The sequence below is a fragment of the Dendronephthya gigantea genome, unplaced genomic scaffold (genome assembly GCF_004324835.1).
Source record: "Dendronephthya gigantea isolate DGI-Jeju-01 unplaced genomic scaffold, DenGig_1.0 000000F, whole genome shotgun sequence".
Lineage (NCBI taxonomy): Eukaryota > Metazoa > Cnidaria > Anthozoa > Malacalcyonacea > Nephtheidae > Dendronephthya > Dendronephthya gigantea.
This window is the reverse complement of record NW_021163010.1, coordinates 6,354,814-6,378,785: the sequence shown is the minus strand read 5'-3', so window position 1 is coordinate 6,378,785 and position 23,972 is coordinate 6,354,814. Positions and strand designations below refer to the sequence as shown.

The following is a 23,972-nucleotide window of genomic DNA, read 5'->3' as shown; positions in this document are numbered from 1 at the left end:
GATATATGGAATACATAAACTTAAATAGGCCTTTAAATTTTTGCGGGGATGGGCATGGAAACAAATTTCATTGATAAGATCGCTGCTGATCAAGTCAGTATAAAAATTGCGATAAATACGATCGATAGTCGGTATAGGCTAAGGCTATAAGTTTGCTAAATGCGTTGAATTTACGTTGCATGTGTTTAATTAAAACGAAGATACAAAGATATAAACTCTTTATAAGTGCGGTTAAATCAATATGAAAAAAGTCGATTTATACTCCATAGTGACATACCTAGTCCTAGCTATAGACAAGACGACAACCGCGGTTGTACACTGCTTGAATAATTTAGCATCAAATGTGGTATAACAACTGCCTAAATTAGACAAAACACTTCTCGACGTTTCGACCTGAGGGCCTTCGGCAGGGGCCGGTTGTATCAAGCCCGTTTAGCTTAAACGGTGGATAAATCAAAATTAAATAAAGTATCTTTGTATTAAGGTTGAAAACATTTAGTTTGCTTGTTAAATAAGGATAACCAACGCGTCTTCAAATTCATGATGAATAATTGTAAAAAATGCTGCCGTGTGTGCAATCCAGGTATACTAATTGACTTAAATCAGGCTTTGCGTCATTCAAATTTGGAAGAATTCTTAAAGAGTATAGGACGTTTCGATTCTTAACTTTCTTACATACCATCTGCTATATGTATGATTCAGTTAAGGAAACCAAAGGAGTGCATGCCGAACAATTATTAATATATTAATTATAGGTTAAGTTAAAATCCTCTATTCTCTATACTATCGATACCGTGTACAACATTGCTTACTCAAAAGCGCAACTCCTTAGCTGTAAAAAACCTTGATTCAGGAGGAAGATAATTTGGCTACACCCGATCATTTGAATGCGGTCATGCCCAAACCTATTGTGGATGCAGATCGCTATATTCATTCAAGATCCATACGATCACTAACTAACAATGTCACCATGCACTAATGTTTTTTAATGCCTTTAAAGAAACCAACCAACAGATCTACCACAACATCGCAATCAACGAGTACCTTACCAACAACAACAACCCCTGACCCCACAAAACAAAACACCAACAACGGTACAAATTATGACAACATCAAAATCTACCGCGAAGACGCCAACTGCAAAGAGTGGAATTAGAATACCAACAAAAAAATACCAACAAAAAAATTCAAAGGTAATATACATTGTTGATAGTTTTGTTTGATGTAAAACTTCGTCAGCACTATTCCAGCTGTTGTATCAAGTTTTACATATGTGTCACTGATTAACGAATTCTTCCAACATCTCTGCGTTTAACGGGTATTGTGCAAAGATCACAACAAGTACTGTCCAGCTTAGGCAAAAGATGGAAGGTGTGATACTGACTGTTATGTATACGACAAATGCATGTTGAGCTGCAAAAGGTTCTTAAACTGTGATACAGATATGAATAAACCTTTTGGTAAGACTGCACACTGATATGCATTATTCAGAGTTTCTAATTTTTCAAAGTTATCTAAATCTCAAAATTTTATTTCGTAGTTCATGAGCTCTTCATTGAGATTAGTCCAAATAACACTCGCACGTTTGTTCTGTCACCTCGTTGACTTTTATATCAATTCTAGGCGAATCCACAGATCCACTTGGGAGTATATTCAAAAAAATAAATTCCTGATAATAGAATGTATGCTACGTCTACATTTGCACTAGGTATGTTATTAGGTTTTTTTCGGTTTTCGACATTACTTTAGACAGTACCGTAATAGTTATTCGCAAGGACTTTATCATTTTGTATTTTTGTAACTATTCTTTTTAATGTTTTGTAATGTAAAAAGCCATGCTTCAAAACATATTAGAGCATGGTGTGCTTCTCCTTACCGAATAATTATTTACAAATTGATTTTGGGAAAAAAAGAAAGATTACAGCCCTGGCGACCCAAGGAAGACATGCGTATTTTTAACACGTGAAATCGTACTTTGTCTTTCAGTGCATGATGACAGATCAACATGGTGTGAGTATCAGTGAAAAAGGTAGGTAAAACGGTATAGTATAAAGTCATATATTAAGATGGTATATATACTATAATAATGAATAATTGAGCTTATTTGTTTTAATCGAAGTTGTATGCATGAATGGAGTTGAATTAATAGAAAATTTTTTGGAGCTTTAAATTTTGAACGAGTTTGAAACAGAACGATTTTTATCAGTATAATTATATAATCTATATTATAAAATAATAATAACTTTTCTTTTACAGATATTTGATGGAAATTGTGATCATGTGACACCAGTGTTGAATCTTCTAGAGAATGCTGAGTATCGGCTCGTTATATACGTATTCATCCAATCAAGTACATGTGCACGCAACTTATCAGGCACGTTTAAAGTCACGTATCTGGCGAATGTGGTCGTTCTTTTATAAGCACCAGGATGAGGAAGTATTGCATTTCAATTTGGCTGTATCACGTCTTTCAAAATCAGTAAAGTGCTCATCAACAACTCGTCAAGTGAAATTATAGTCTAAAGACAAAGCTTTGCATGCTTTAATTGAAGAACATGAAGTTCATCGCGACAAAGAACAGTGTTCCGGGAATTGAACCCAGTAACCGTGTGTACAAGTCAGCTTCCATTAGACCATTATGTTTTCTATTCTGAGGGCGTTTACATCCGACATTAAAAGTCTACTGGGTTGCGAAAATATTCTACTTTTTATCGAGTATAACGAGACATACCAATTATGCGGATATAAATTGTCAACAGAAATGTTGAGCTTTCATGCAATTTTACTCGTGAAAAGTTCAATTTTCGTATGGAAAACCAACCGTAAACACGGTCCCGAACACACGGACACTGTTTTTTTACGAGGGAAACCAGAGTGCCTGGAGAAAAACCCTCACCGAAAGCCGGAATCAAACACAAAGTACACAAGTTTGAGATTTTATTAAAACAAAGTCATGTATTACAACAAAGTGTGTGTACGAGTTTAAGATATTGAAATCAAGAGAGAGGAGACGGACAATTTTGGTCCTATTTTTATTAATATTTCACTAAGCATGTATTACAAAGCGTGTGTGTTTTCTTTACATAGTACATCAATATAAGAAGACACTAAACTATTTTATAGTAGGTGCGTTTAAGATCATGACATTTGAATTTATAACAGTGCAGGTTAAATGTTTGTTTAGTATAAATTGTGCATGTCTTTTTACAGTGTACTATTGCGTTTCTTAATGCTAAGACTGATCAGTAAAACATGCATTCATGTAAGCAAGTGTTTCTAAGTTATGTGTTTTTTTGTTCTTTATAGACTTAACCCACTAACTATGGTATAGAGTACCGAATAAAGCGTAAATGAGAACGAGGACTTAATATATTAATATACACAAAAATGCCTGAGTTCAGAGCACTTAACTTCAATCTGTACGTTCGTCCAAAAACTAAAGTTATTCTGCTGACAAATCATAGGCAGTGTTCCTAATAGTTTCGTTTTAAGCTGTCAAACTGTGCATTTTCAAGGATCGAGTTAACTTGAAGATATTTCATGAGCCCTTATAGAAACAGCATGAAGGTATACACAATTGTCCTTGAAAACTTCATTGCACATTTTAGAGCTGAGGCATATAGCCAGAGCATGCTGCCCTTGTAGAAACAAGGTTTAGAAAAAAATACCACAAGAAATTGACTTTATATTTTTGAGGCTGAGGCATATAGCCAAAGCAACTAAGTGTCGAAACCAAGGGCAGCATCGAGTGTAAATATTTTTTTTCAAGAAATTCAGTCAACATTTTTTGAACCGTGCAAGGGATATTCCCAAAGCAAGCTGCCCTTATATAGAAACAGCACCAGGAGTACAATTCAGACTAATACTTATAGAGCCAAGGCATATAGCCAAAGCAAGCTGCTTTTATAGAAGCAGCCACAGGATTACATTTTTTTTTCTTTGAAAAACTGGTTTGAAAACTTTTAGAGCTAAGGCATAAAGCCAAAGCAAGCTGCTCTTATAGAAACAGCAATGAAAATAACACTGCAACGTTATTAGATATCCTGCTAACACTTCGAACCACATAGCAAAGTCAAACAGTACACACAAAAAGTGGCGCCTTACTTTTCATAAGCACTGCTCGACGAAGCTAAATGATTGGAAATCTCACAGAGACCTTGGAAAAATAATAAAGTTACAATGCCACTGCCAATGTTTGTCTCGTAATTGATTTCTAACTATAGAAGAAATAAGGCATATATATCGTTTTAAGATAACAGCATGCACCCCCCCCCTATCCATTCCTTATTTTCTTCAAGTAAATTCAAATTCATTAATTGAGAGCATGTGTGTGTGTTAACTTTGATGGCATAAATTCGTGTATTTCAGAATAGCAAGACAGTATAAGATATGCCGTAAAATCAATGTTTCTGGCTTGAATATTAACCGTAGCCTTAAGTGAATGCAATAGATAACAGATATAAACTAGAAGCCATTATAGGCCATGGTTTGCAATGTATTTACTCGTGTGCGTCTCTATTTTATGTGCAACTACAGTATCTTGAGGTATGCATGGTGCATGATGTTTTGTATCTGTTCATATTTTGATATTCATGTTTTTTCATAAATATACACAATATTATATTTTCAATTACAGAATATAGATTATAGTAAGGCAAGATATAATCGTATATTTACAATGTTTGCTGAGAAATCAGAAACGTTATTACATACAAATAGTTTTACAACCAGACCGAATAGTGACCCTATAGTTATCATTTTACAATGTTAATTCCGAAAGCCGCAATTGCCCGAATTTCAAGAGCCGAAGATGATTTTAATCAGGACAAGATAGAGGAAGAGGAAAGAACCTATGGGATTATGTGTGCCATTTGTGGCTATGGTTTGTGTTAGTGTGCATGGCTTTATAGCCATTTCTTAGGTGAAATATGGGTATACATAACAGTTGTGATATGTTTTCAGTTTTAACAGACAATTTATCAACCTTACAACCAGAACGAATAGTGACCCTATATAGTTATCATTTTACAATGTTAATTCCGAAAGCCGCAATTGACCGGATTTCAAGAGCCGAAGATGATTTCAATCAACAAGAAAGAAAGAAATAGAAGAAAGAACCTATGGGATTATGTCTGCCATTTGTGGCTGTGATTTGTGTTAGTGTGCATGGCTTTTTAGCCATTTCTTATGTGAGATATGAGTATAACAATTGTGATATATGTTTTTAGTTTTATCAGGCAAATTATCAACCTAAACCTTAGCGCAGCCCTAAGCACAAGCGAGCGGTCCTAAGCGCAAAACCGATTCATATATTTAACCGAATTTAAGAAACGTTTGCTCACATGCATCATGCATTAGCTATGTTCCTGGTGGCCAGAACTAGGTTAACTGAACTTAAAATTTATTTAACTTAAGTTCGTTAACTAAATTAGTTAACTTCGTTAAGTTAATCATGCACTAACCCCTGCATGCACATTTTTTGACCACCAGGCTACTCTAACCTGTACGATGCTCGGGCATCGCTGATGCGTTGCTGTTTGGCGTCGATTTGGCGTAGTTATGGCGTCGAGGTTGCCTACATTAGGCGTAGATTTGCCGACCAGTTGGCCTACATTAGGCGTAGATTTGCCGTCGAGGTTGCCTGCATTAGGCGTAGATTTGCCGTCGAGGTTGCCTACATTAGGCGTAGATTTGCCGTCGAGGTTGCCTACATTAGGCGTAGATTTGCCGTCGAAGTTGCCTACATTAGGCGTAGATTTGCCGTCGAGGTTGCCTACATTAGGCGTAGATTTGCCGTCGAGGTTGCCTACATTAGGCGTAGTTTTGCCGTCGAAGTTGCCTACATTAGGCGTAGATTTGCCGTCGAGGTTGCCTACAATAGGCGTAGATTTGCCGTCAAAGTGGGCCTACATTAGGCGTAGATTTGCCGTCGAGATTGCCTACTTTAGGCGTAGATTGCCGTCGATTTGGTTTGTCAGTAATAGCTCAACACAGCACATCAACCTGAAATAAGATTAAAGAAATAAGCAAACTACATTTTTATTGAGAAGAAACACGCGTAAAATTGGGATTGTAATCATCTATGAAACCCCTCTGGGATTTCAAGTATTTCTTTGCCATTATTCATATCAAATTATCATGCGGCCGTTGTCGTTCTGGACCTGAACCATGCATAAACTCCCCATTGTTCGGTTTATCTAAAAATGTTCAATTGCTTAATACTCACGTTTTCTTATGAACAGGTTTTGTCGTTTCAAATGGCTTGACCCGCTAAATCGCTACCTGCAATAAAACCAAAAGAATGCTTGTTATAGACAGCGATTTTAAGGATTTACCTTCGATGAAGGGAGCTTAAATATCGGGAGAAAACTTGCGGTGATCATTCAGTTGAGAGAACGCATGATGCCTTATCAAGCGTTTCAAGTTTATCATCCTATTTTGAATAAAATAGACCCAAAATTACCTGTTCATTTCAGCAACAAGTGTTGAAGAGCAGCTTTGGACTTGCCGTCTTTTTAAATGCGAGTCATCTCGGGGAATTTCAGCTATGGGTTTTCTTTCCCAGCTTATTTCTATATTCGGTTTGGTTTTAGCTTTTAAACACCACCTGGAAGAACAAAAGGCCATGTTAGTTTACTGGTTTGGTCTTTATAACTCAATTCAAAGGTAATTGCTTGCGATTGGAGCAAACGTTAGCGGCTCACATACGATTTAGCGTATATTACCTTTCTCATATCATCAACAACTCCCAAGAAAATGCGTAGACGTGCTTTTTCTTCAAAGGCAAGTTATCTTAAGTCAAATGCGAGTCGTCTCGGGCAATTTCAGCTACGGTAACGGACTTTTGCCCACTTCACTTCATTCAGTTTGGTTTTAAACTCTTAAACTCCACCTGGAAGAAAAAAAGGCACCATTAGTTCACTGCTTAGGTCTTTAGAACTCAATTCAAACGTAATTTGCGTGTGGTTAGAGGGAAGGTTATATAGCGGCTCAACGGTAAGATTTAACGTATATTACCTTTCTCATATCATCAATATTCCCCAGAAAAAGCCTAGACTTGCTTTCTTTTTAAAGGCGAGTTATCTTGAGCCAGTTCAGTCACAATTCATCGGTCGTCAATCTCTTGTTCACAAATTTCATCGTTTAACCAAAATTCTGCATGAAAAGAATAAAAGCTACGTTAGTGCTATACAAGTTTGTATTTGAAGCTGAACACAACACGAGAGAGGCATTACAAGACGTGAACTAAAGACACGTGGAACCTCAGCCCAAAAGCTCACGATGAAACAAGCTGATAAAACACGCAAAGGGAAAGGCATATTACCTGGTATTACACCAACGACAGTCTGTCAGAGATAGTAAACTTCTATTAAACTTCTCTTCTGCTGAAGACGATAGCAATCTGATAGCAATTTCTGTTGAAATTTTCTTGGCGTGGAGGAGACTCATCTTTATTCTTCGAAGACCAGCGTTGAAATGATGTCTCAAACTGGAATCAAAAGCACATATTCATTTCACCCGCTCCTCGTGTCTGCAAAATAAAGTCATCCTATTGGATGAACACTCCCGACCTGACAGCTCAACAACGCTTTTGATTGGACGTTCATAGTAATTTAAATAATATGATTAATTCTCTTCTCCTGAGCCAGAACATCAGAAATGAAAGGAAAGAATTAATCATATTATTCAAATTACTATGGTCGTCCAATCAGAAGCAAGGTTGCGCTGTCAGGCCGGGAGTGTTCAGCCAATAGGATGACTTTATTTTGCAACACGAGGAGCGGGTGAAATAAATATCTAGCTTTGATTAAACGTTGCCACATCACAACATGGATAACACGGAGTCGGAGTTCCGGAGCCGGAGTCAAGGTTACGGAGTCTGACGTAATAATATTGGAAAACACGGAGTCAAAAATTATGGAAAACACGTAGTCTGCCAAAAACATGGAAAACACGGAGTATAAATGTTTGGAAAACACGGAGTCAACGTAAATTATACATATATTATTCATAAATGAAGGATCGCTCATAAGTCTATACTAATTTTTTAATACCACAGTAATAGTATAAAAGAAAGCATACACAATAACAAAAGATTATAGCTATAATGCCTCTTGCTCAAAGTCATAGAATTATTGTTGTAGCTAACAACATTACGTGTCCTTATATCACCTTAAATCACACCAAAACTGCCACATCCAATTTCCTCTTTGTCTACAATATCCTCCCATTTAAATTGAGGAATATCATTTATGTTTAAGGATAAGTTTTTCGGTCGTTTTTTTACCATTTGCGGAATAGCAAAAACGTTACGCGAATTTGACGCCATGTTGTTTAAAATCCGCTATCAAATTTGCATAATTCACCTTGAGTATTGACCACTGAGCTTGGCAGACTTCCAAACGTTTATACTCCGTGTTTTCCATATTCTTAACAGACTCCATGTTTTCCATAATTTGTGACTCCGTGTTTTCCAATATTATTACGTCAGACTCCGTAATTTTTACTCCGGGACTCCAACTCCGAAACTCCGGCTCCGGAACTCCGACTCCGTGTTATCCATGTTACCGCGAATTTTCAACTCGTCGCTCACGCCCATAAAAAACGATTGCTTTTTAAAAGTAATTTATTCTGCCTTTCCTTTTCCAGACTTTTAATTAAATACTATACAGGGTGTCCCAAAAAAAACGAAAACTATTGAAATCACCCATAACAATGCCATTGTTAGAGTTTGAATGCCTAAGCATTCTGTTGGGCCCACAAGTGTATAAATCGGGGTTGCCATAAGCATTTTTATGCATGCATATGATGCAGTCAATTTTGCTTGTTCGCAAAAATGATATTTATTAACAATATTTACAAATTTACAAATAAGGATAACATTATTTAATTAATTAAATGTCATCTCAAGGACCATGACCTTCGACATGTCCCCTTTCTTTAGCAACACAAAGTATTTGGCATTTTATAAGTTGCATTAAATCCCCACGGGCTGAAATTCGTGAACACGGCATTCAAATTTTAACAATGAGTAATTTCAATAGTTTTCGTTTTTTTTGGGACACCCTGTATAGGGTTCTCATTTAAATGACAATTAAAAAATCAATATTTATTCTACATAATACATGCATGTAATGATAATTAGACGATGTTATGTTACAGATATTATCGTAAGAATCGAAATATATTTTTGTCTTGGAAATTGTTGGCTATTTTTTGAACACTTCAAGGAACCTAAGTATTTTTCTAATTGCTATGAACATCATTCTCGTCGTCCGAAAACACACTCTTATCCGATCAAAAAAAACATTCCGAAACCGCCTTATGAATTCTTTTTTAATTGGTGGTTGGATATTCTCCGCCATGCAAAGGTAAAAGACGTTTACTTTAAAAATATAGATCACAATTAGTCTTTGTTCAGTTAAACTAATAGATACACGAATGACCTTCGTATAGAACAAAAATATTGGCCACGAGGAATCCGCATGCATGCATGCATGCAAGGTAATACAAAAATACTCAAAAAGTATATCCGCGAATCCGCGTATACCCAATTTTCTCTGCTTGAAATTGCTGACCACTTGAAGTAGCTACACAAAGGCCGGGATTATGCTATACCGAATGGACCACAGTGTAAATTATATTCCATATATAACGATCGTCACGCGCCTACGCAGGGGAAGCGCAGTTGGTTTTTGAAATCGGTGACAATCGCATGTCGCTTTGCCGGTGCGTGAAAACGTACGTGTCTGTGGGCGTCGCAGCAGAACGAATTGGACAAACAAACCGCATTCTTCATACTTATTTTACCTCGCGTAGGATCTCTTAAACTTTAAAATTATTGAGTAACGTTCGAAAGATTTTTCAAAGTGCATTCGGCAGAGTCTAAAGGATAATCATTATTACTCGGTAATCATAATTAAAATCAGCAAATAACATGACGCTGGTAGTCGTGTGGTGACTCTGGTCATCCTAACAATAGCATGTTCATGTTTGTTTGAAAAAAACGTATTTTAAGACCTAAAAATCATCTCACGCTTCGTTAAAACTCGATCAACCTCTAATGGTAATCACATATGTATATGAATGGAGACAAATCAGTATAGCCCCATCATTCCGTTTCCGTGAAATGGGTTACGTATGGCTTGTGTCGTTCTTGGCGTATTTTATATACACTTGATTGCAAGATTTTGGCCTCTGAATTTTCCATGTTTTTCGCACCCAAAATAAGGAAAACGAACTAACTAAAATATAAAGTGTTTCAACAAGGCTTGACACTTGAATCGCTGTACTGAGAAATATCTAACAGCTATACCGATGGCGACGTGAATGTCCCTGAATAAAGCCTCAGCCAATTTTTTTATCTATCGCGTCTAAGGACCTGTAAATTGTTTTAACCCTGATTCTGTGTTTTAGGACTTAGTCTTGGTGGAATTTAATTACACGCAAACTTTTTTTAAAGAAACGATTTATACGTCTGGTGTCTGGTGGTGTAGACTTTCTACATTTCATATGCTAATGCTGTCATCAAACGTCTCGAACAATCTTAAATTCAAAGCATGTGAACTCTCGAGGAGAGGGCTAAATTAGTAGGTATAGACATACATGCACGCTTTAATTGTTATAGTTGTTATATATAGTAGTAAAGTCGTATCGACGTGGTCCAAGTTAGATTAGATTAAATAATGATTCGTGGATATACATCACAGCATTTGTTATTATAATTGCATGTTGTTCATTGACGCGTCGTTCATTGACGAAGTCGTATATTATGCATCAAATTTTAATTTTTGTTGCTCGTCTTATCTTTGTGTCATTTCACGTCAAAAAAAATATACTATAGTACAAAATGAAAAAAAGCATCAGTGCGAAAAATTTCCAGTCATGATTTCGCATTCTGTAGCTTTACGTTCTTGTCCTGGCAAGACGAAAGACTGTATAAACACGTATAACTCTCATGCAGTATCCTTTAGACTGAATGCACTTTTAAAAATCTTGCGAACGTTACTCAAGAAAGTTTGAGACATCCTACGTGAGGTAAACACTTATGGAGAATGCGTGCTGTTTCCCAAATTCTTTCTGCTGCGACGCCCACAGATTACGTAAGCCAAAAGGCTGTTTTCCATTACGTACCTTTTCTCGCACCGGCAAGGAGGCCTTTGAACTGCGACTGTGACCGATTTCAAAAATGAACCGAGCTTCCTCTGCGTAGTGATAGCGATAATGCGTAAAATTTTGATTTTCGTTGCTCGCCGAATCTTTGTATTTAATGTCATGTCAAATAAGATACGGTAGATACTGTCAAATTGTAGAAAAATAAAATGAACAAATTACTATTATGATAGTAGCTCGTTTTTACGATGCTTAGTATGCAATCGCTCTTTCTCTCTAGCCCGGCCTGTTTAGTAGAGCTCGAGGCTGTTTTCAATTCCATTTGCTTCGCCCGAGCATGCAGTCATAACGGCCTTTGAAAATCTGCTCATGCAATAATAGATATTGCTCATGCAATAATAGATATATAATCGGCTCTTGCAAAAATATCTGTGGTGACGGGTCTGAAAACAAAGCGCGCTTCGGACGTATGCAAGAATCACCTGCATACTATCGGCACAGCATGGCTAAAATTGGTACCAAAACAAAGGCCGAGCACGGTGTGCAAGCTTATGTATATATACTATTTAGTTATGTATATTTACTGTATATTAATTATTATTAACTATTATTAGATATATATACTATTTAGTTATGTATATTTACTGTACATAAATTATTATTAACTATTATTATATATAGTATTTAGTTATGTACATTTACTGTTAATTTCGGGGATTATCTATAGCTACGAAGTTTCCAACGCATATTGGGGGTTATTGATAAAAGACGTTACCTCACACGAAAAGTATCCCTAATGCGTACTGGAAATTGAAAATACTCTTTCAAAGGAAATGGCTGTCATAACTTTCTAGACGATCATGCATGCATTATTTTGATGAAACGCTCTGAATTAGCCTTTGCCAAGAGAAATATACAGGAAATGCATGCATGCATGGGGTCATTACCAAATATCAAATAACTTCAGCGCTCCATTCTATTGTTTTTTTTTACTCTGCTGTTTCTTCTTCGTGCAGCATGGGTTATATACCAGAAAGACTAACGTTTCCGAAAAGCAACATTTTACGGCTACACATACCTTCAATGCATGTAGCTACATATATAGCGACACTTCAATCTCTATAAGAGTCTCAAGGAAACTTTCTCATTGTGACGTGTTTGCAGTCAATAAACATGCATCGATATCCAATATACTAAATAAGCGGAACACTAAGTTTTTCATAAGTTAAAGTCGTGCCCATGTTTTGATGATAATTTCTTTATTCTCGCCAGTGATTTAGACAGTTGCATTTGTAAAACCTAATTAAATAACATGAATATTTCGACCAGAAATATCGGTCCTGAAAACTGAAGCATGTTTACATTCCATATTGGGATTCCTATATGACTTTAAACTCTTAACGCTGCATTGCCATTTTTATATGGGTGTATAGCGCGATCTTTTGAATTATATCTTAATGGCTCCGTGCAGTAATACACAAAAACGTTTTGTAGAACAAGCACAAATATGCGAAGTGGCGCATGCAACTTTTCACGTTATATCACTTTGGAATTCAGTCACGGGTATTTTGGGGCAAGTTTTTTATGGTAATAACATAAACTTAGACTAATATTGACTATTGCATGAGCGACCTAACTTAATTGACCCTTAATTGTAGCAATTGCCCTAAATTTTCGCAAACTCGTACAATGAGGATGGACCTACCAGATACGGCTAGCAGTATGACCTTGGCCTTTCGATATATGCTTCAAATTGAAAAGAAACCGGAAGTTTATACGGACAGAAAGTCTGTCTGGACTGTTGGCGTCCGCAGAAAGTGAGAAATCGAAAAAAACGGACAGAAACAATACAAGAAAAGTGTAACCGGAAAGGAGAGTGCGTAATTATTAAGGCCGACACACCCGGACGCGATCCGCCAACGCGACTCGATTTTTACGAATTTCATGTTATAATATTCATGTTATGATGTTCTTGATAAATAAATTACTGAAGGATAGCACATTTTGACATGTCTGGGGCCCATAGCTCTCAAAAACTCCACCCAGAATTGAATTTATTTTCCTCGAAAAACTGAAAATTCGGTCGCGCTGGCAAATCGCGTCACTACAAACAATATATTCCCAAATTAACTCCTCACAAAGCCAAAACAGCTATGATTGGTCACTGGTTACAGGCATATATATACATGTAAAAATGCAGAAGAACATAAACTACAGCCGCGTGGTGCATAAGAGTTCACTGCATGGACGAGGAAAGTGTTTGTGGGAAGAACACATTATCATTATGACGTCCATAAGTACGATATGCCGGATATAGCCGATGAGGAAATGTATAATTAACTTTGAAATCATTAGAATCAGAGTACCTACGTTTATAAGCGGGCGTCTGTAAACAAAAATCGGGCTATCGAACCGCATTCTCCGTAAATGCATTGGCATATAAGAGACTATAAATCACTTTTTTCTTTCACATCACTTAGAGATGGCATAGGCTTTCAAATTTCAATATCTTGTCTAGTTTAAGTTTCCTCTGCGGCGAGAAGTGGGTGCTTAAATGATGCATTGTTTACGCATTTCCTCGCTTGCCTGATTCACCACGCAATGTCAACAGATTTGCACCTTGATTATATCGTATTTCATTCTTACTACCCAAGTAATACCTTTTTGTTCCAATTGACGTCAGTATGCATCATATAACCTTCTGAATTCGCCTGCATCAGCTCGAATTTCTAAATTAATATTAAAGTTTAAATAGTTACAGACTCAATCGTAACTCAATGGTACTCAAAAAACGATAAAATTTTATTCAGTTATTTTTATAAATGGTATGGATCTTTTGATTCTGGAATTTTTGAGAATATTCAGTGTTTCTAAAAAATTCACCTTATATTCAATAGTTCCTAGAAGACCTAATTTTGAATTTCGGGGAATTTTATTCACCTTTTCTGTGTATCTTTACAACATGGAAATATTCCACTGATCTATGTGTAAGGCAATATGCGCGATGATTTTGTGTCAACGCTTTATACTGATCTCTCGCTTGCCTCAATAATCAGCATAACAATCCTATATTTCCACGCTATACTTTATAAAGTGTTTTGGTGTTTAGTATTGCAGGAATTAAAACTTTGAGGCGTGTTTCACAAGCGATTGTTTTCATTGATTGCAATTTCTGTAAGTTTGCCAAAACATTGCGTAAAGTGCTACATCATTAAAACTGTTCATAAAGCCAAGTAAATAGATGCAATGATAATGCATAAAAATAATTCAATTTCAGAGCCAAATTGAAAAACTATTTTTATATATTGCCAGTATGTCTTTTGTCTATGTATAGTCACAGTATAGTTATACATGCGCGACGGTATACGTACAGATACGGTATCTTATTATTGTAAATATATAGATTATGGTATTATTGCTACTGCTACTAAAGTAAATTGTCAACGAGGAATATACGAAAATTCGAGCATGTTATGACGTAAAACGACATCATCACCAGTCATCATCTCATTTCCGTAAATTGGCTGCTTATGACACCGGATGCGGGATGTCGATAGATGTCGTACCTTTCGCGTGCTTTCCGCTTGCACGAAATGCGGTCATATCGAGTGCTAGACAGTGAGAATAAAAGCGAGCGATCGAGTTGAATAAACTCATAACGAAATCGCAAGCCCTAACTACAACACATGCAAGGAAGCATACGAAGAATTACAGAATAACTGAAAACTTTAAAGGAAAGCAGGAAGAAATCAGTTCACCAAACAGTTTTTGCAAAAGGTTTGTAATATGGTTATCATGAAAAACGTCGTATACATATATACATATTTTTTCCTACTATTCTTTCAAAGCTGGTTTGCTAACTTCTTATAATGTCGAGCGCATACAAAGCGAATTTTGTGGTTTATGGTGTTTTCTATTTTATAGATGGAGATCTATTTTAGTTTGCTGATATTATGTTTCGTGACAGTTCACTCAAAATCTGTTATTCCAAACCCTCCGATCGTCCGTGTTGGCCCATTTGATATAATAGGTACGGCTCATGAAATTTTACGTTTGGCGTTTGGCTAAAGTGACTAACAAGAGCAGATATTAAACAATGCAAAACACATTGAATGTATTGTTTTTAACTTCCGATACTTGACAGACAACAAGACTGGAGTCGTGAGTCCACCCGGAGACGATAAGGAAGAAGGTTATGAAGAAAAGAATTTGTTTCAAGGCGACATTAAACATTCAGGTCTTCCTAAAAAAGGAGCAAAGATCGCAGAGGCTGGAACTAGAACACCTTGGCCGAACGGAATCATTCCTTACGTCTTTGACTGCAGCGTTGGTAAGCATAATTATACTGGCATATACACGCAGTTTTATTAATGTACCGTGCCCAAAAGAACTATAAACAACAGTTTTTTAGTTTCTCTCATTTTTCCGATGAGCTTGCTATTTATTAATTTGCTATTTATTAAAGAATAATGATATGAACTGTTCGCCTGTTACGTCTTTCAGAAAGTATCGAGAGCGCTCTAAAGGCAACAAAAGATGCGATGGCAGAGTGGGAAAGTAGAACTTGTGTCAGATTTGTCAAGAAACAGCCACACCACAAAGTTTATCTCGAGTTCATCAGAGCTGCTGGGTAAGACATTTTTTCCGCAAAATTAATATGTTCACCTTATATTTTCAACCCAAATTTGGCTTTGGCGCTTCACATTCTTAAACTGTTTATTTTAATGTACATTGGCAGTTGCTGGGCAACGTACGTTGGATACAAAGGAAAGAAAACGCAAATTTCTATTGGTAACGGTTGTGACTATAAGCACGTCATGGTTCACGAGTTGGGTCACGTGATCGGTTTCTGGCATGAGCAAAGTCGACCAGACAGGGATCAGTACATCACAATCAACAGGGGAAATGTTCATCAAGGTAAGCCATATACTGCATATAGCTAAGAAAATATCAACTGCTTCAGCAACAATATAAAGATTTACGATAAATAGCAAATTTATTTTGGTACAGTTGTTTTATTTTTTTTATTTTTTATTTTATTTATCAGTTTTATGTTATTTCAATTCCAGCATTATTATACAACTTTGACATTGTTAAAGAACAAGTCAACAACTATGGAGAACCTTATGACTTTAATTCCATCATGCATTACCCCTGGAATGCCTTTGCAATCGACAGGAGACGCAATACAATCTTGCCAAAAAACAGTCGCTATTTAAATTCCAAGAGACCGTACACAGAACTCAGTGACTCAGATGTCGCACAGACACACAAAATGTATCATTGCGAAGGTAGGTTTGCATCCGTTTGCAGATCTAGACAGATCAGTTTTTCTCATTTTCATCAGCTGACCGTTAAAACCCATTGAATTCACAAAATACATGTTTCATTTTTAAGAAATCGTCGCTGCTCGGGAGGCAAATATGAATTCCATTCATGACGCAAATATGGTAAACGCACCGTCTGTGACCGGTACGTGAAAACTACAAAATACACTTTTTGCCTAAATGGTGGATATGCATATAAGAGATGGTGCATCATGTAGACGAGAGTAACTACAGTAAAAATATGAAGCATGCAGTGTAATTTTTAGCAGTATTTAGAAAAATTGTTATAACTTTATTAACTTTAAAAACTCATTTTTTTACCTATTTAGAGCAGGAATGTCGAGACAAACACATACACTGCGCTAGTTGGGCAAAGGCCGATTTCTGTGAATTGTCACCGGATCCAGTGATAAAAACCTGCCCTAAAAGCTGCGGGATTTGTGGCATACCTTGCGCAGATGATTATGAAGATTGCAAAGCATGGGCAGAAGATGGATTTTGCGTCAAGGATGATGAATTGCGTATCCTCAGGTTCATGCTAAAAAAATGTAGAAAAACCTGTGGTGTCTGCACTCAAGGTATATACGCATATAAAATATTGATTATATTGGTTGTATGTAGTTGTATGTAATTTGCTTGTTCATAAACGAAGTATAGGACTGTTAACACTCTCTGGATCTCTATTCTCATCACACACCTGAATGTTTCTTAGCCGGATTATACTTTTAGTCCAACTTGCACGCCTGCTTTCCATATTTCAAACAGACGACATCGGCAAATTAAATTTCTTTCACGAGAGCCTGTTAAATATTATTAATGATGCATTTTATACTTTATACATTCAATGCTTCGTTCACAGCCATCTCCGTAACATTATCACAAACTAATAACGTCAATGTTTTGTAGAGCCGACGACAAAACCGAACCTCAGATCTACCACCACATCGAAACCAACAACCTTACCACCAACAACAACCTTACCACCAACAACAACCCCAGATCCAACAACCACAACACCGACAACGGTACAAATTATGACCACACCTAAATCTACCACGAAGACACCAACTACAAAGATTGGAACTAGGCTACCAACAGGAAAATTCACAGGTAATAATTATATACAATTGAGTTGCTGGTGCTGTTTGATATAACACTTAGTCAACTGTTGTGTCAAGTATTACACATGTGTTACTGATTAACGAATTCTTGCAACATCTCTACGTTTAAGGGGTATTGTGCAAAGATCGCAGCAAATACTGTCAATCTTGGGCAAAAGATGGAAGGTGTAATACTGATCGTTGGGTGTATGACAACTGCATGTTGAGCTGCCAAAGGTTCTCAATCTGTGACGAAAAAATGATCAAACCTCTTGGTAAGACTGAGAACAGTTCTGATTCTAATTTTTTAAACTAATTCTCCGAATTTATAATCTCAAAAATATTTTATTTCGTAGTTAATGTGCTCTTCAATGAGATTTCAACTTCCTAGTTTATTATGATTGAAACCGTAATTACCTACCACTCAACTACAATACTCAAAATAACACTCGCATGTTCGCTCTGTTGCCTCGCTGACCTTTATTTAATAATTTTAGGCGAATGCACGGAGCCACTAGGAGTATATTCAAAGAAACAAATCCCTGATAATAAAATGTATGCTTCGTCAACATTTGCACCAGGTATGTTATTTGGTTGCTCGAGTTTTCGATATTACTTTAAGAACTACAATACAGTTGTACGCTAGGACATTAACATTTTGTAACTATTTTTAATGATTAGTAATTTCAAAAGCCATACCTAACGAATTATTATCGTATATTAATTAGGTGGCGGATGGTACGCCCCGGCGTATTCTGGACGTCTGTACAAAGAAGACGATCACGCCCGAAAACATGTCGGAGCATGGTGTGCTGCTCCTTATCAAAAAACGAATAATTATTTACAGATTGATTTTGGGAAGATAAGAAGTATCACCGCACTAGCAACCCAAGGAAGAGATACGTATTTTGAACACGTGAAATCGTACAGTTTGTCTTTCAGTGATGACAGATCAACATGGCGTGAATATCAAGAAAATGGAGTTAAAAAAGTAGGTGAAATGATATTATGTCAGGCCCTATATAGAGTATTGTGTTGTGCAGTTTATTCGGTGATTCTCGCAAAATAGGGTCCTCGGCAATGATGGGTTTTAAATGATAGTGATTTACGTGATAGTTTCTATACATAAGGTGGACGTTTTAGTGAAGTTTAATCAGCCACTAAACTCCTTGGCATATTGGTGCACCGTTATACCTGCGCACAACCTCCACCTTAAACAGTTTGCAAATTTACGCTTCATCCATATTAATTTCCATTGCAATGGTAATGAAAATAACGAAAATCTATGGATCAATTACGCATGAAGTGATACCATTACAAAATACATATTCGGATTCCATGTACACCGAATTGCTATAATTGCAATTTCCCCGAGTTTGCTTCTAGTGATAAAGAAAACATTATCTATACAATGAATATTATCCTAAATTATCCTGCGTTAGACATTTTTAGGCATTAAGTATTATCAGAAAGGCTCAAAATACCCATATTTACCAAAAATTGAATCACTGTTTGATCCATAAGCCATTTTATACTTGATCACTTTTCTATATACACTTTTGTATAATGCTTTGCCTTATCTTTCAAGGTGTTTGATGGAAACTGTGATCATGTGACACCGGTGTTGAATCTCCTGGAGAGAGCTGAGTATGCTCGTTATATACGTATTCATCCAATCAAGTATATGGCCGCAGCTTGTCTCCGTGTGGAAGTTTATGGTTGCTGAGCAATATTGTGTTCCTTTTTGATATTTGTAATGATGGTATACAATATTCCAAAATATTTATGCAAATATTATATTTAATCTTTATTATAAATAATGTAAATTTACGAATTTTCAAAACTTTAGGCATCGAACGTTATGCTTATATTTAAAATTGTAAACTCGAATATATATCAATATTTCACATTTAAGTTATGATGATGTAACAATATTATAATATTATGTAATAATTTTTATCAATTATTTTATCAAAATAAAATTTTTGCCGCATAAACTGTTTTAAATTTTCTTTAGTGACAGATCTTTCGTACAATTCTAAGTTCTTTCATATAGATGGTATTGCTAATTTGAAATGCATTATGCATCTGTGCAGAATCCCCTTACATTGAACTATGAAGTTATTAGTGCATATGTTGTGAATTGCGATTCAGTTTAGGAATATACCACAAATATTTCAGTTTTTGTTTAAAATTGAGCCAGAAAAAAAGCTGCAGAATTACAATTTTTACCAACTATTTAAACCACAGTTTTCCTGTCCGCGTTTATGTATTAGTGAGTTAAGATGCATCGCCAAATCTACGACGTGGACGTGACATGAAAATTGCGGCTACTTGTGTTGGGAGATCAGTACTAATTTGTTTTACATACGGCTCTGACTTCGTTTACCAAAAGGAGTTTATAATTTCCATCGCTGTTGGGAAACTGTGGAAATTATAGCAGTGTATTACTTCACGTCCGCGTCGTAGATTTTGTGAATCTTAAACTCCCTATTACATTACATTATTTCGACGCGACGTATAACCAGGGTCTACTTATGCAAAATATCCTCCTTATACAGGGTGTCTCAAAAAAAACGCAACCACTTAATATTCTAAAATTCATATTGTTCATAAGCTCAATAGATTTTATGCCCCTGGGATTTTAAAATGGCTTCTAATCGTACAGTTCAACTGCTAATAGTCAAATCAGCTAAACTAATAATGGTGCAGCTAACAACCGAAAAACGAGTTTTTATTGTCGTACATGATGACTTGAATGCTAACTGTCGACCTTGTAAAATAAATTGTAAATAAAATTTTACTCGTTAAATATTTTCAATTCAGCTCGTTGGTTTACGCACCCGACTTTGTTTACCGACGATTGTGCCGCTAGAATATGATTACAAGCTTTCTCGCATTCCAGGGGCCGAACGTCTTTTGTGTTGTAGAACAAAGAGGATATTCATGAATATTAAGTGGTTGCGTTTTTTTTGATACACCCTGTACACAACATATTACCTTACACCACATATAACACGTTTGTTCATATTACCATGTATAACTTATTTAAACATTAGGACTTGTTGTAATAACTAAACGTTTAACTAATATGAATGTCTTTGAAACATTGTATATCATCAATCACGCATAACTGATAACATGCATTGTTATATAGGTGCTGTGTATTTTAAATGTGATTGGTTCATTGATAGTCACATGACTTTAAATAAATGCAATGTTTCTCGCGGTTTGGCGTTTAGCGAAACTTAAGGTCTATGTTGGAAAGGGTTTTGAGGATGCAGAAGTGAGCGGCGCGAATCATTTTGCGTGCTGAGAGGATAACCAAAACTATAAACAGGCAGAAGGAAAAGTAGTAATGTCCTGTACGTATAGTGGGATTTACAGGACATTACTACCAGGAAACTTTGAATAATAATTTACCTTAATACATTTATATACATATACTTACTCATATTGTATTCTTATAAAATAATGTAATTTCTATATATATTTATTGATAGTAGTTATAGAATTTGAAGGGCCATTAGTTTAACAGTTATATTTACTACAGTCAAAGTGTTTTTTCAAAAAAATTCGCCTTGTTAACTGTTTTTCAACAACAATTTTTTACAGAAATCCATATTTGAATTCACTTACATACATCATTCGCAATAGGAATGTTCTAGGAATAAATATAATTAATATATGATAATTTTAAAAGATTTATAAAGTTCTGACTATATTCTTATAATCGTGGTTTAGTATAAACGAAAGCCACAATAACTCTCTTATTCGCGAATTTCCATACTCCCGCATTGTTACTTCTATGTAACACAAGCATGCTGTATTTGACTGGTACACAGTGCCATTTACATTTTTCACATTTAGCATAGACAATTCTCCTAGGGTAACGGGTGTTATCCTTATCGACATGCCAAGTCCACGGACATTCAGTTTTTGAAGAAACCTGATTTGCATATTTTGCTGATGACGTAAGAGCGCCTCTTCTGCTTACCAACATATAATCGCTATCTGCTAATTTATAATTGGCTGGCAGAGAACTACATTGTCCCACGTAGAAAAACAGTATGCAAAGCTGAAATATAGAAAAAAATATAGCCTTTCAAGATCATTCCATATTATACAGGTATTATATCCAGGTCAAGACTGAAGAGTCCCCCATTTTGTTTTGCAATTTCGAAAATCATTTTCAATAATCCATGTTTACTATAAATTAGCTATTATTCGCAAATTCTGAACCTAAAGTCAAAAGGCTTGGCAGCAAACTCACCACATCTGGAAATTTGGGTAGAAGGCATAATACTGTAGTACTATAATCTAATCATTTAATATTTACTTTTCAGTTTTACAAACAATTTATTTTGACTCTTTCAATCTGTGCAGTTAAGCTCAAGACAGCAGACATTGACTGGAAAATATCTAAAACATTTCGGACCTTTAATTTAAAACTGCAATATTTTTTCATATAATATACTGGGAAACTGAAATGGCCTCTCTTCCTAAGCATATAGAACTAGTAGAAGTATATATAAAATACAGTGGCTTTCCAAAAGTTTAAATACAATTTGACACTTTTCAAAGAAAACTCCAAATTGCTCCAAATGTATAGAAAAGTTGTTTAAAACTACTGCGAGGATGTAATTTTATACATAGACATTTGAACCATGCGAGAGATTAAAATGGTATGAAAATTTTAATAGAATATTTAAACTTTTGGAAAGCCACTGTATAATTATATACATTGTAATATTACAACCACTAAATATAATAATCGAAAATTTTTGCCATGCTCTTCGATATCATATTAAAATACAATTTTCATCTAAGGAAAGTAAGTATACTCACCAAGTAGTTAAAACTTAAATCCATATCTATTGATCTCTTATACTGGTATGGTCTCACTTTAGCTATAGAGGTCGTCTTTCCGCAATGAGATGAAATAAGTGTAATGGCAAAGCATGCATGCTTTGTAAATTTATACCTTTTGGAATTTCCCGATGATTGCAACATGCACTACACCATAGGGTGTGATGAAACACAACTTAAACGGCTTTCGATTTCCTTCACGGAAAAAATTTGGATACTTTTATATCACGTGCGTATTACAGTATTACGAAAGTGCGAATTGGTGGTGCGTACTCTCTCTTACTATATTGCAAAAAGATCATCGCGGCACTTCTCAAAGGTTACATTCTTACGCATATTAATTTAGAAAATATAAAAACAAAATAAAACTAAACAAAAATTATAAAGATATATCGCAAATGCAATATGGTTTGGGGGGTGTGTTTTTTTCACTGCATGGTTCAAAGTTAATATATAGCATCGGACAATGTCACTATATACAGAACGCGGAAAATGACATAATACAGCGCCCAGCAGAGATCATAATTACACACTTTTGTATAGCCTTTTGTAGAAGATAGAAAATGTTATTTGGTTGCTAAGTAACTCCAAAACAGAACGTTCTATTCATATGTTTCTACAGGCTTAAAACTAGTTGTAAGCTTTGTGTTATTTAACTTCCTCATGCAACATGCTTACATGTTAAATTTGTTAAAGACCGTCGGTTTACTAATATCATCAATGAACTGAAGTGTATATACATTAATCTCGTGCACATGCAGTGCCCTATATAATTACAAAAGTCTAAATCACTCCAAACTACATATTATAGAACTATTGCGGGAAAGCTAATTTTGCGAAAAATTCACAAGTTTCTAGACGATGCTGAAGAATGGAGTTGTCAATATAGTCTTATAGAGCACTTTAAGCACCATAATTATGAAAGCACATGCAAAAGTGGAATATAGCCGATATCGTAACTGCATCCAAAACGAGTCTTAAAAATCTTCGTTTGCATTACACAAAATGAAACTTTTAACGATTTTTATAAGATATAAGCCTGCCCCATCGCTACAGCCTTGTCAGCAGTATACCACTAGCCCGTGGCATATATACTCAGGGCTAAAAACTATCAAGGTTATTGGTGCAATTTTCATTTTCACCAATATTGCTCAGTGTTGTTAAGTGTACACAATATAGGCAGCACAACATTGTTTAGTGCTGTAAAAACGAGTTTTTTACGCATAAATCTTAAAAACTTTTTTCAATTTTGATTTTTTTCAGGCTTCGCCCTTATTAGGGGCCTGTTCAGGCTCAGGGCCGTCGCTGGAAAGCATAATTCTTTGGGCGGGGCTTCATTAACTGATTATTGAACGAGCGTGAGATCTGTACTGTGAAATATCAGTCCGAGGCTTTTAGTATGCTAAAAAATCTCGGTCTGATATTTCACAGTACAGACCGAACAAGCGAGATTAATAATCGGTTTATTTTATGGCTGAACTGCATGAGACATTCGGGATACTGGTCCAGATACGGAAAATACGGACCACGGTCCAGATATGGGTTTTTACGGACCGCTCGTCAA

At 35.8% G+C, this 23,972-nt stretch overlaps 1 protein-coding gene across 1 annotated transcript; it reads left to right on the top strand.

Moving 5' to 3' along the window:
• Nucleotides 1–14,784: 14,784 nt before the first annotated feature.
• LOC114526283 (zinc metalloproteinase nas-14-like) lies at nucleotides 14,785–19,366 on the top strand. Its single transcript, XM_028547879.1, has 13 exons — nucleotides 14,785–14,889; nucleotides 15,037–15,142; nucleotides 15,257–15,442; nucleotides 15,616–15,742; nucleotides 15,851–16,029; nucleotides 16,182–16,403; nucleotides 16,510–16,584; nucleotides 16,769–17,017; nucleotides 17,346–17,549; nucleotides 17,671–17,814; nucleotides 18,037–18,120; nucleotides 18,268–18,530; nucleotides 19,128–19,366. The coding sequence occupies exons 2-13, from the start codon at nucleotides 15,037–15,039 to the stop codon at nucleotides 19,263–19,265; spliced, it is 1,977 nt and encodes a 658-aa protein (XP_028403680.1). The 5' UTR covers nucleotides 14,785–14,889; the 3' UTR covers nucleotides 19,266–19,366.
• The last annotated feature ends 4,606 nt before the right edge of the window (nucleotides 19,367–23,972 follow it).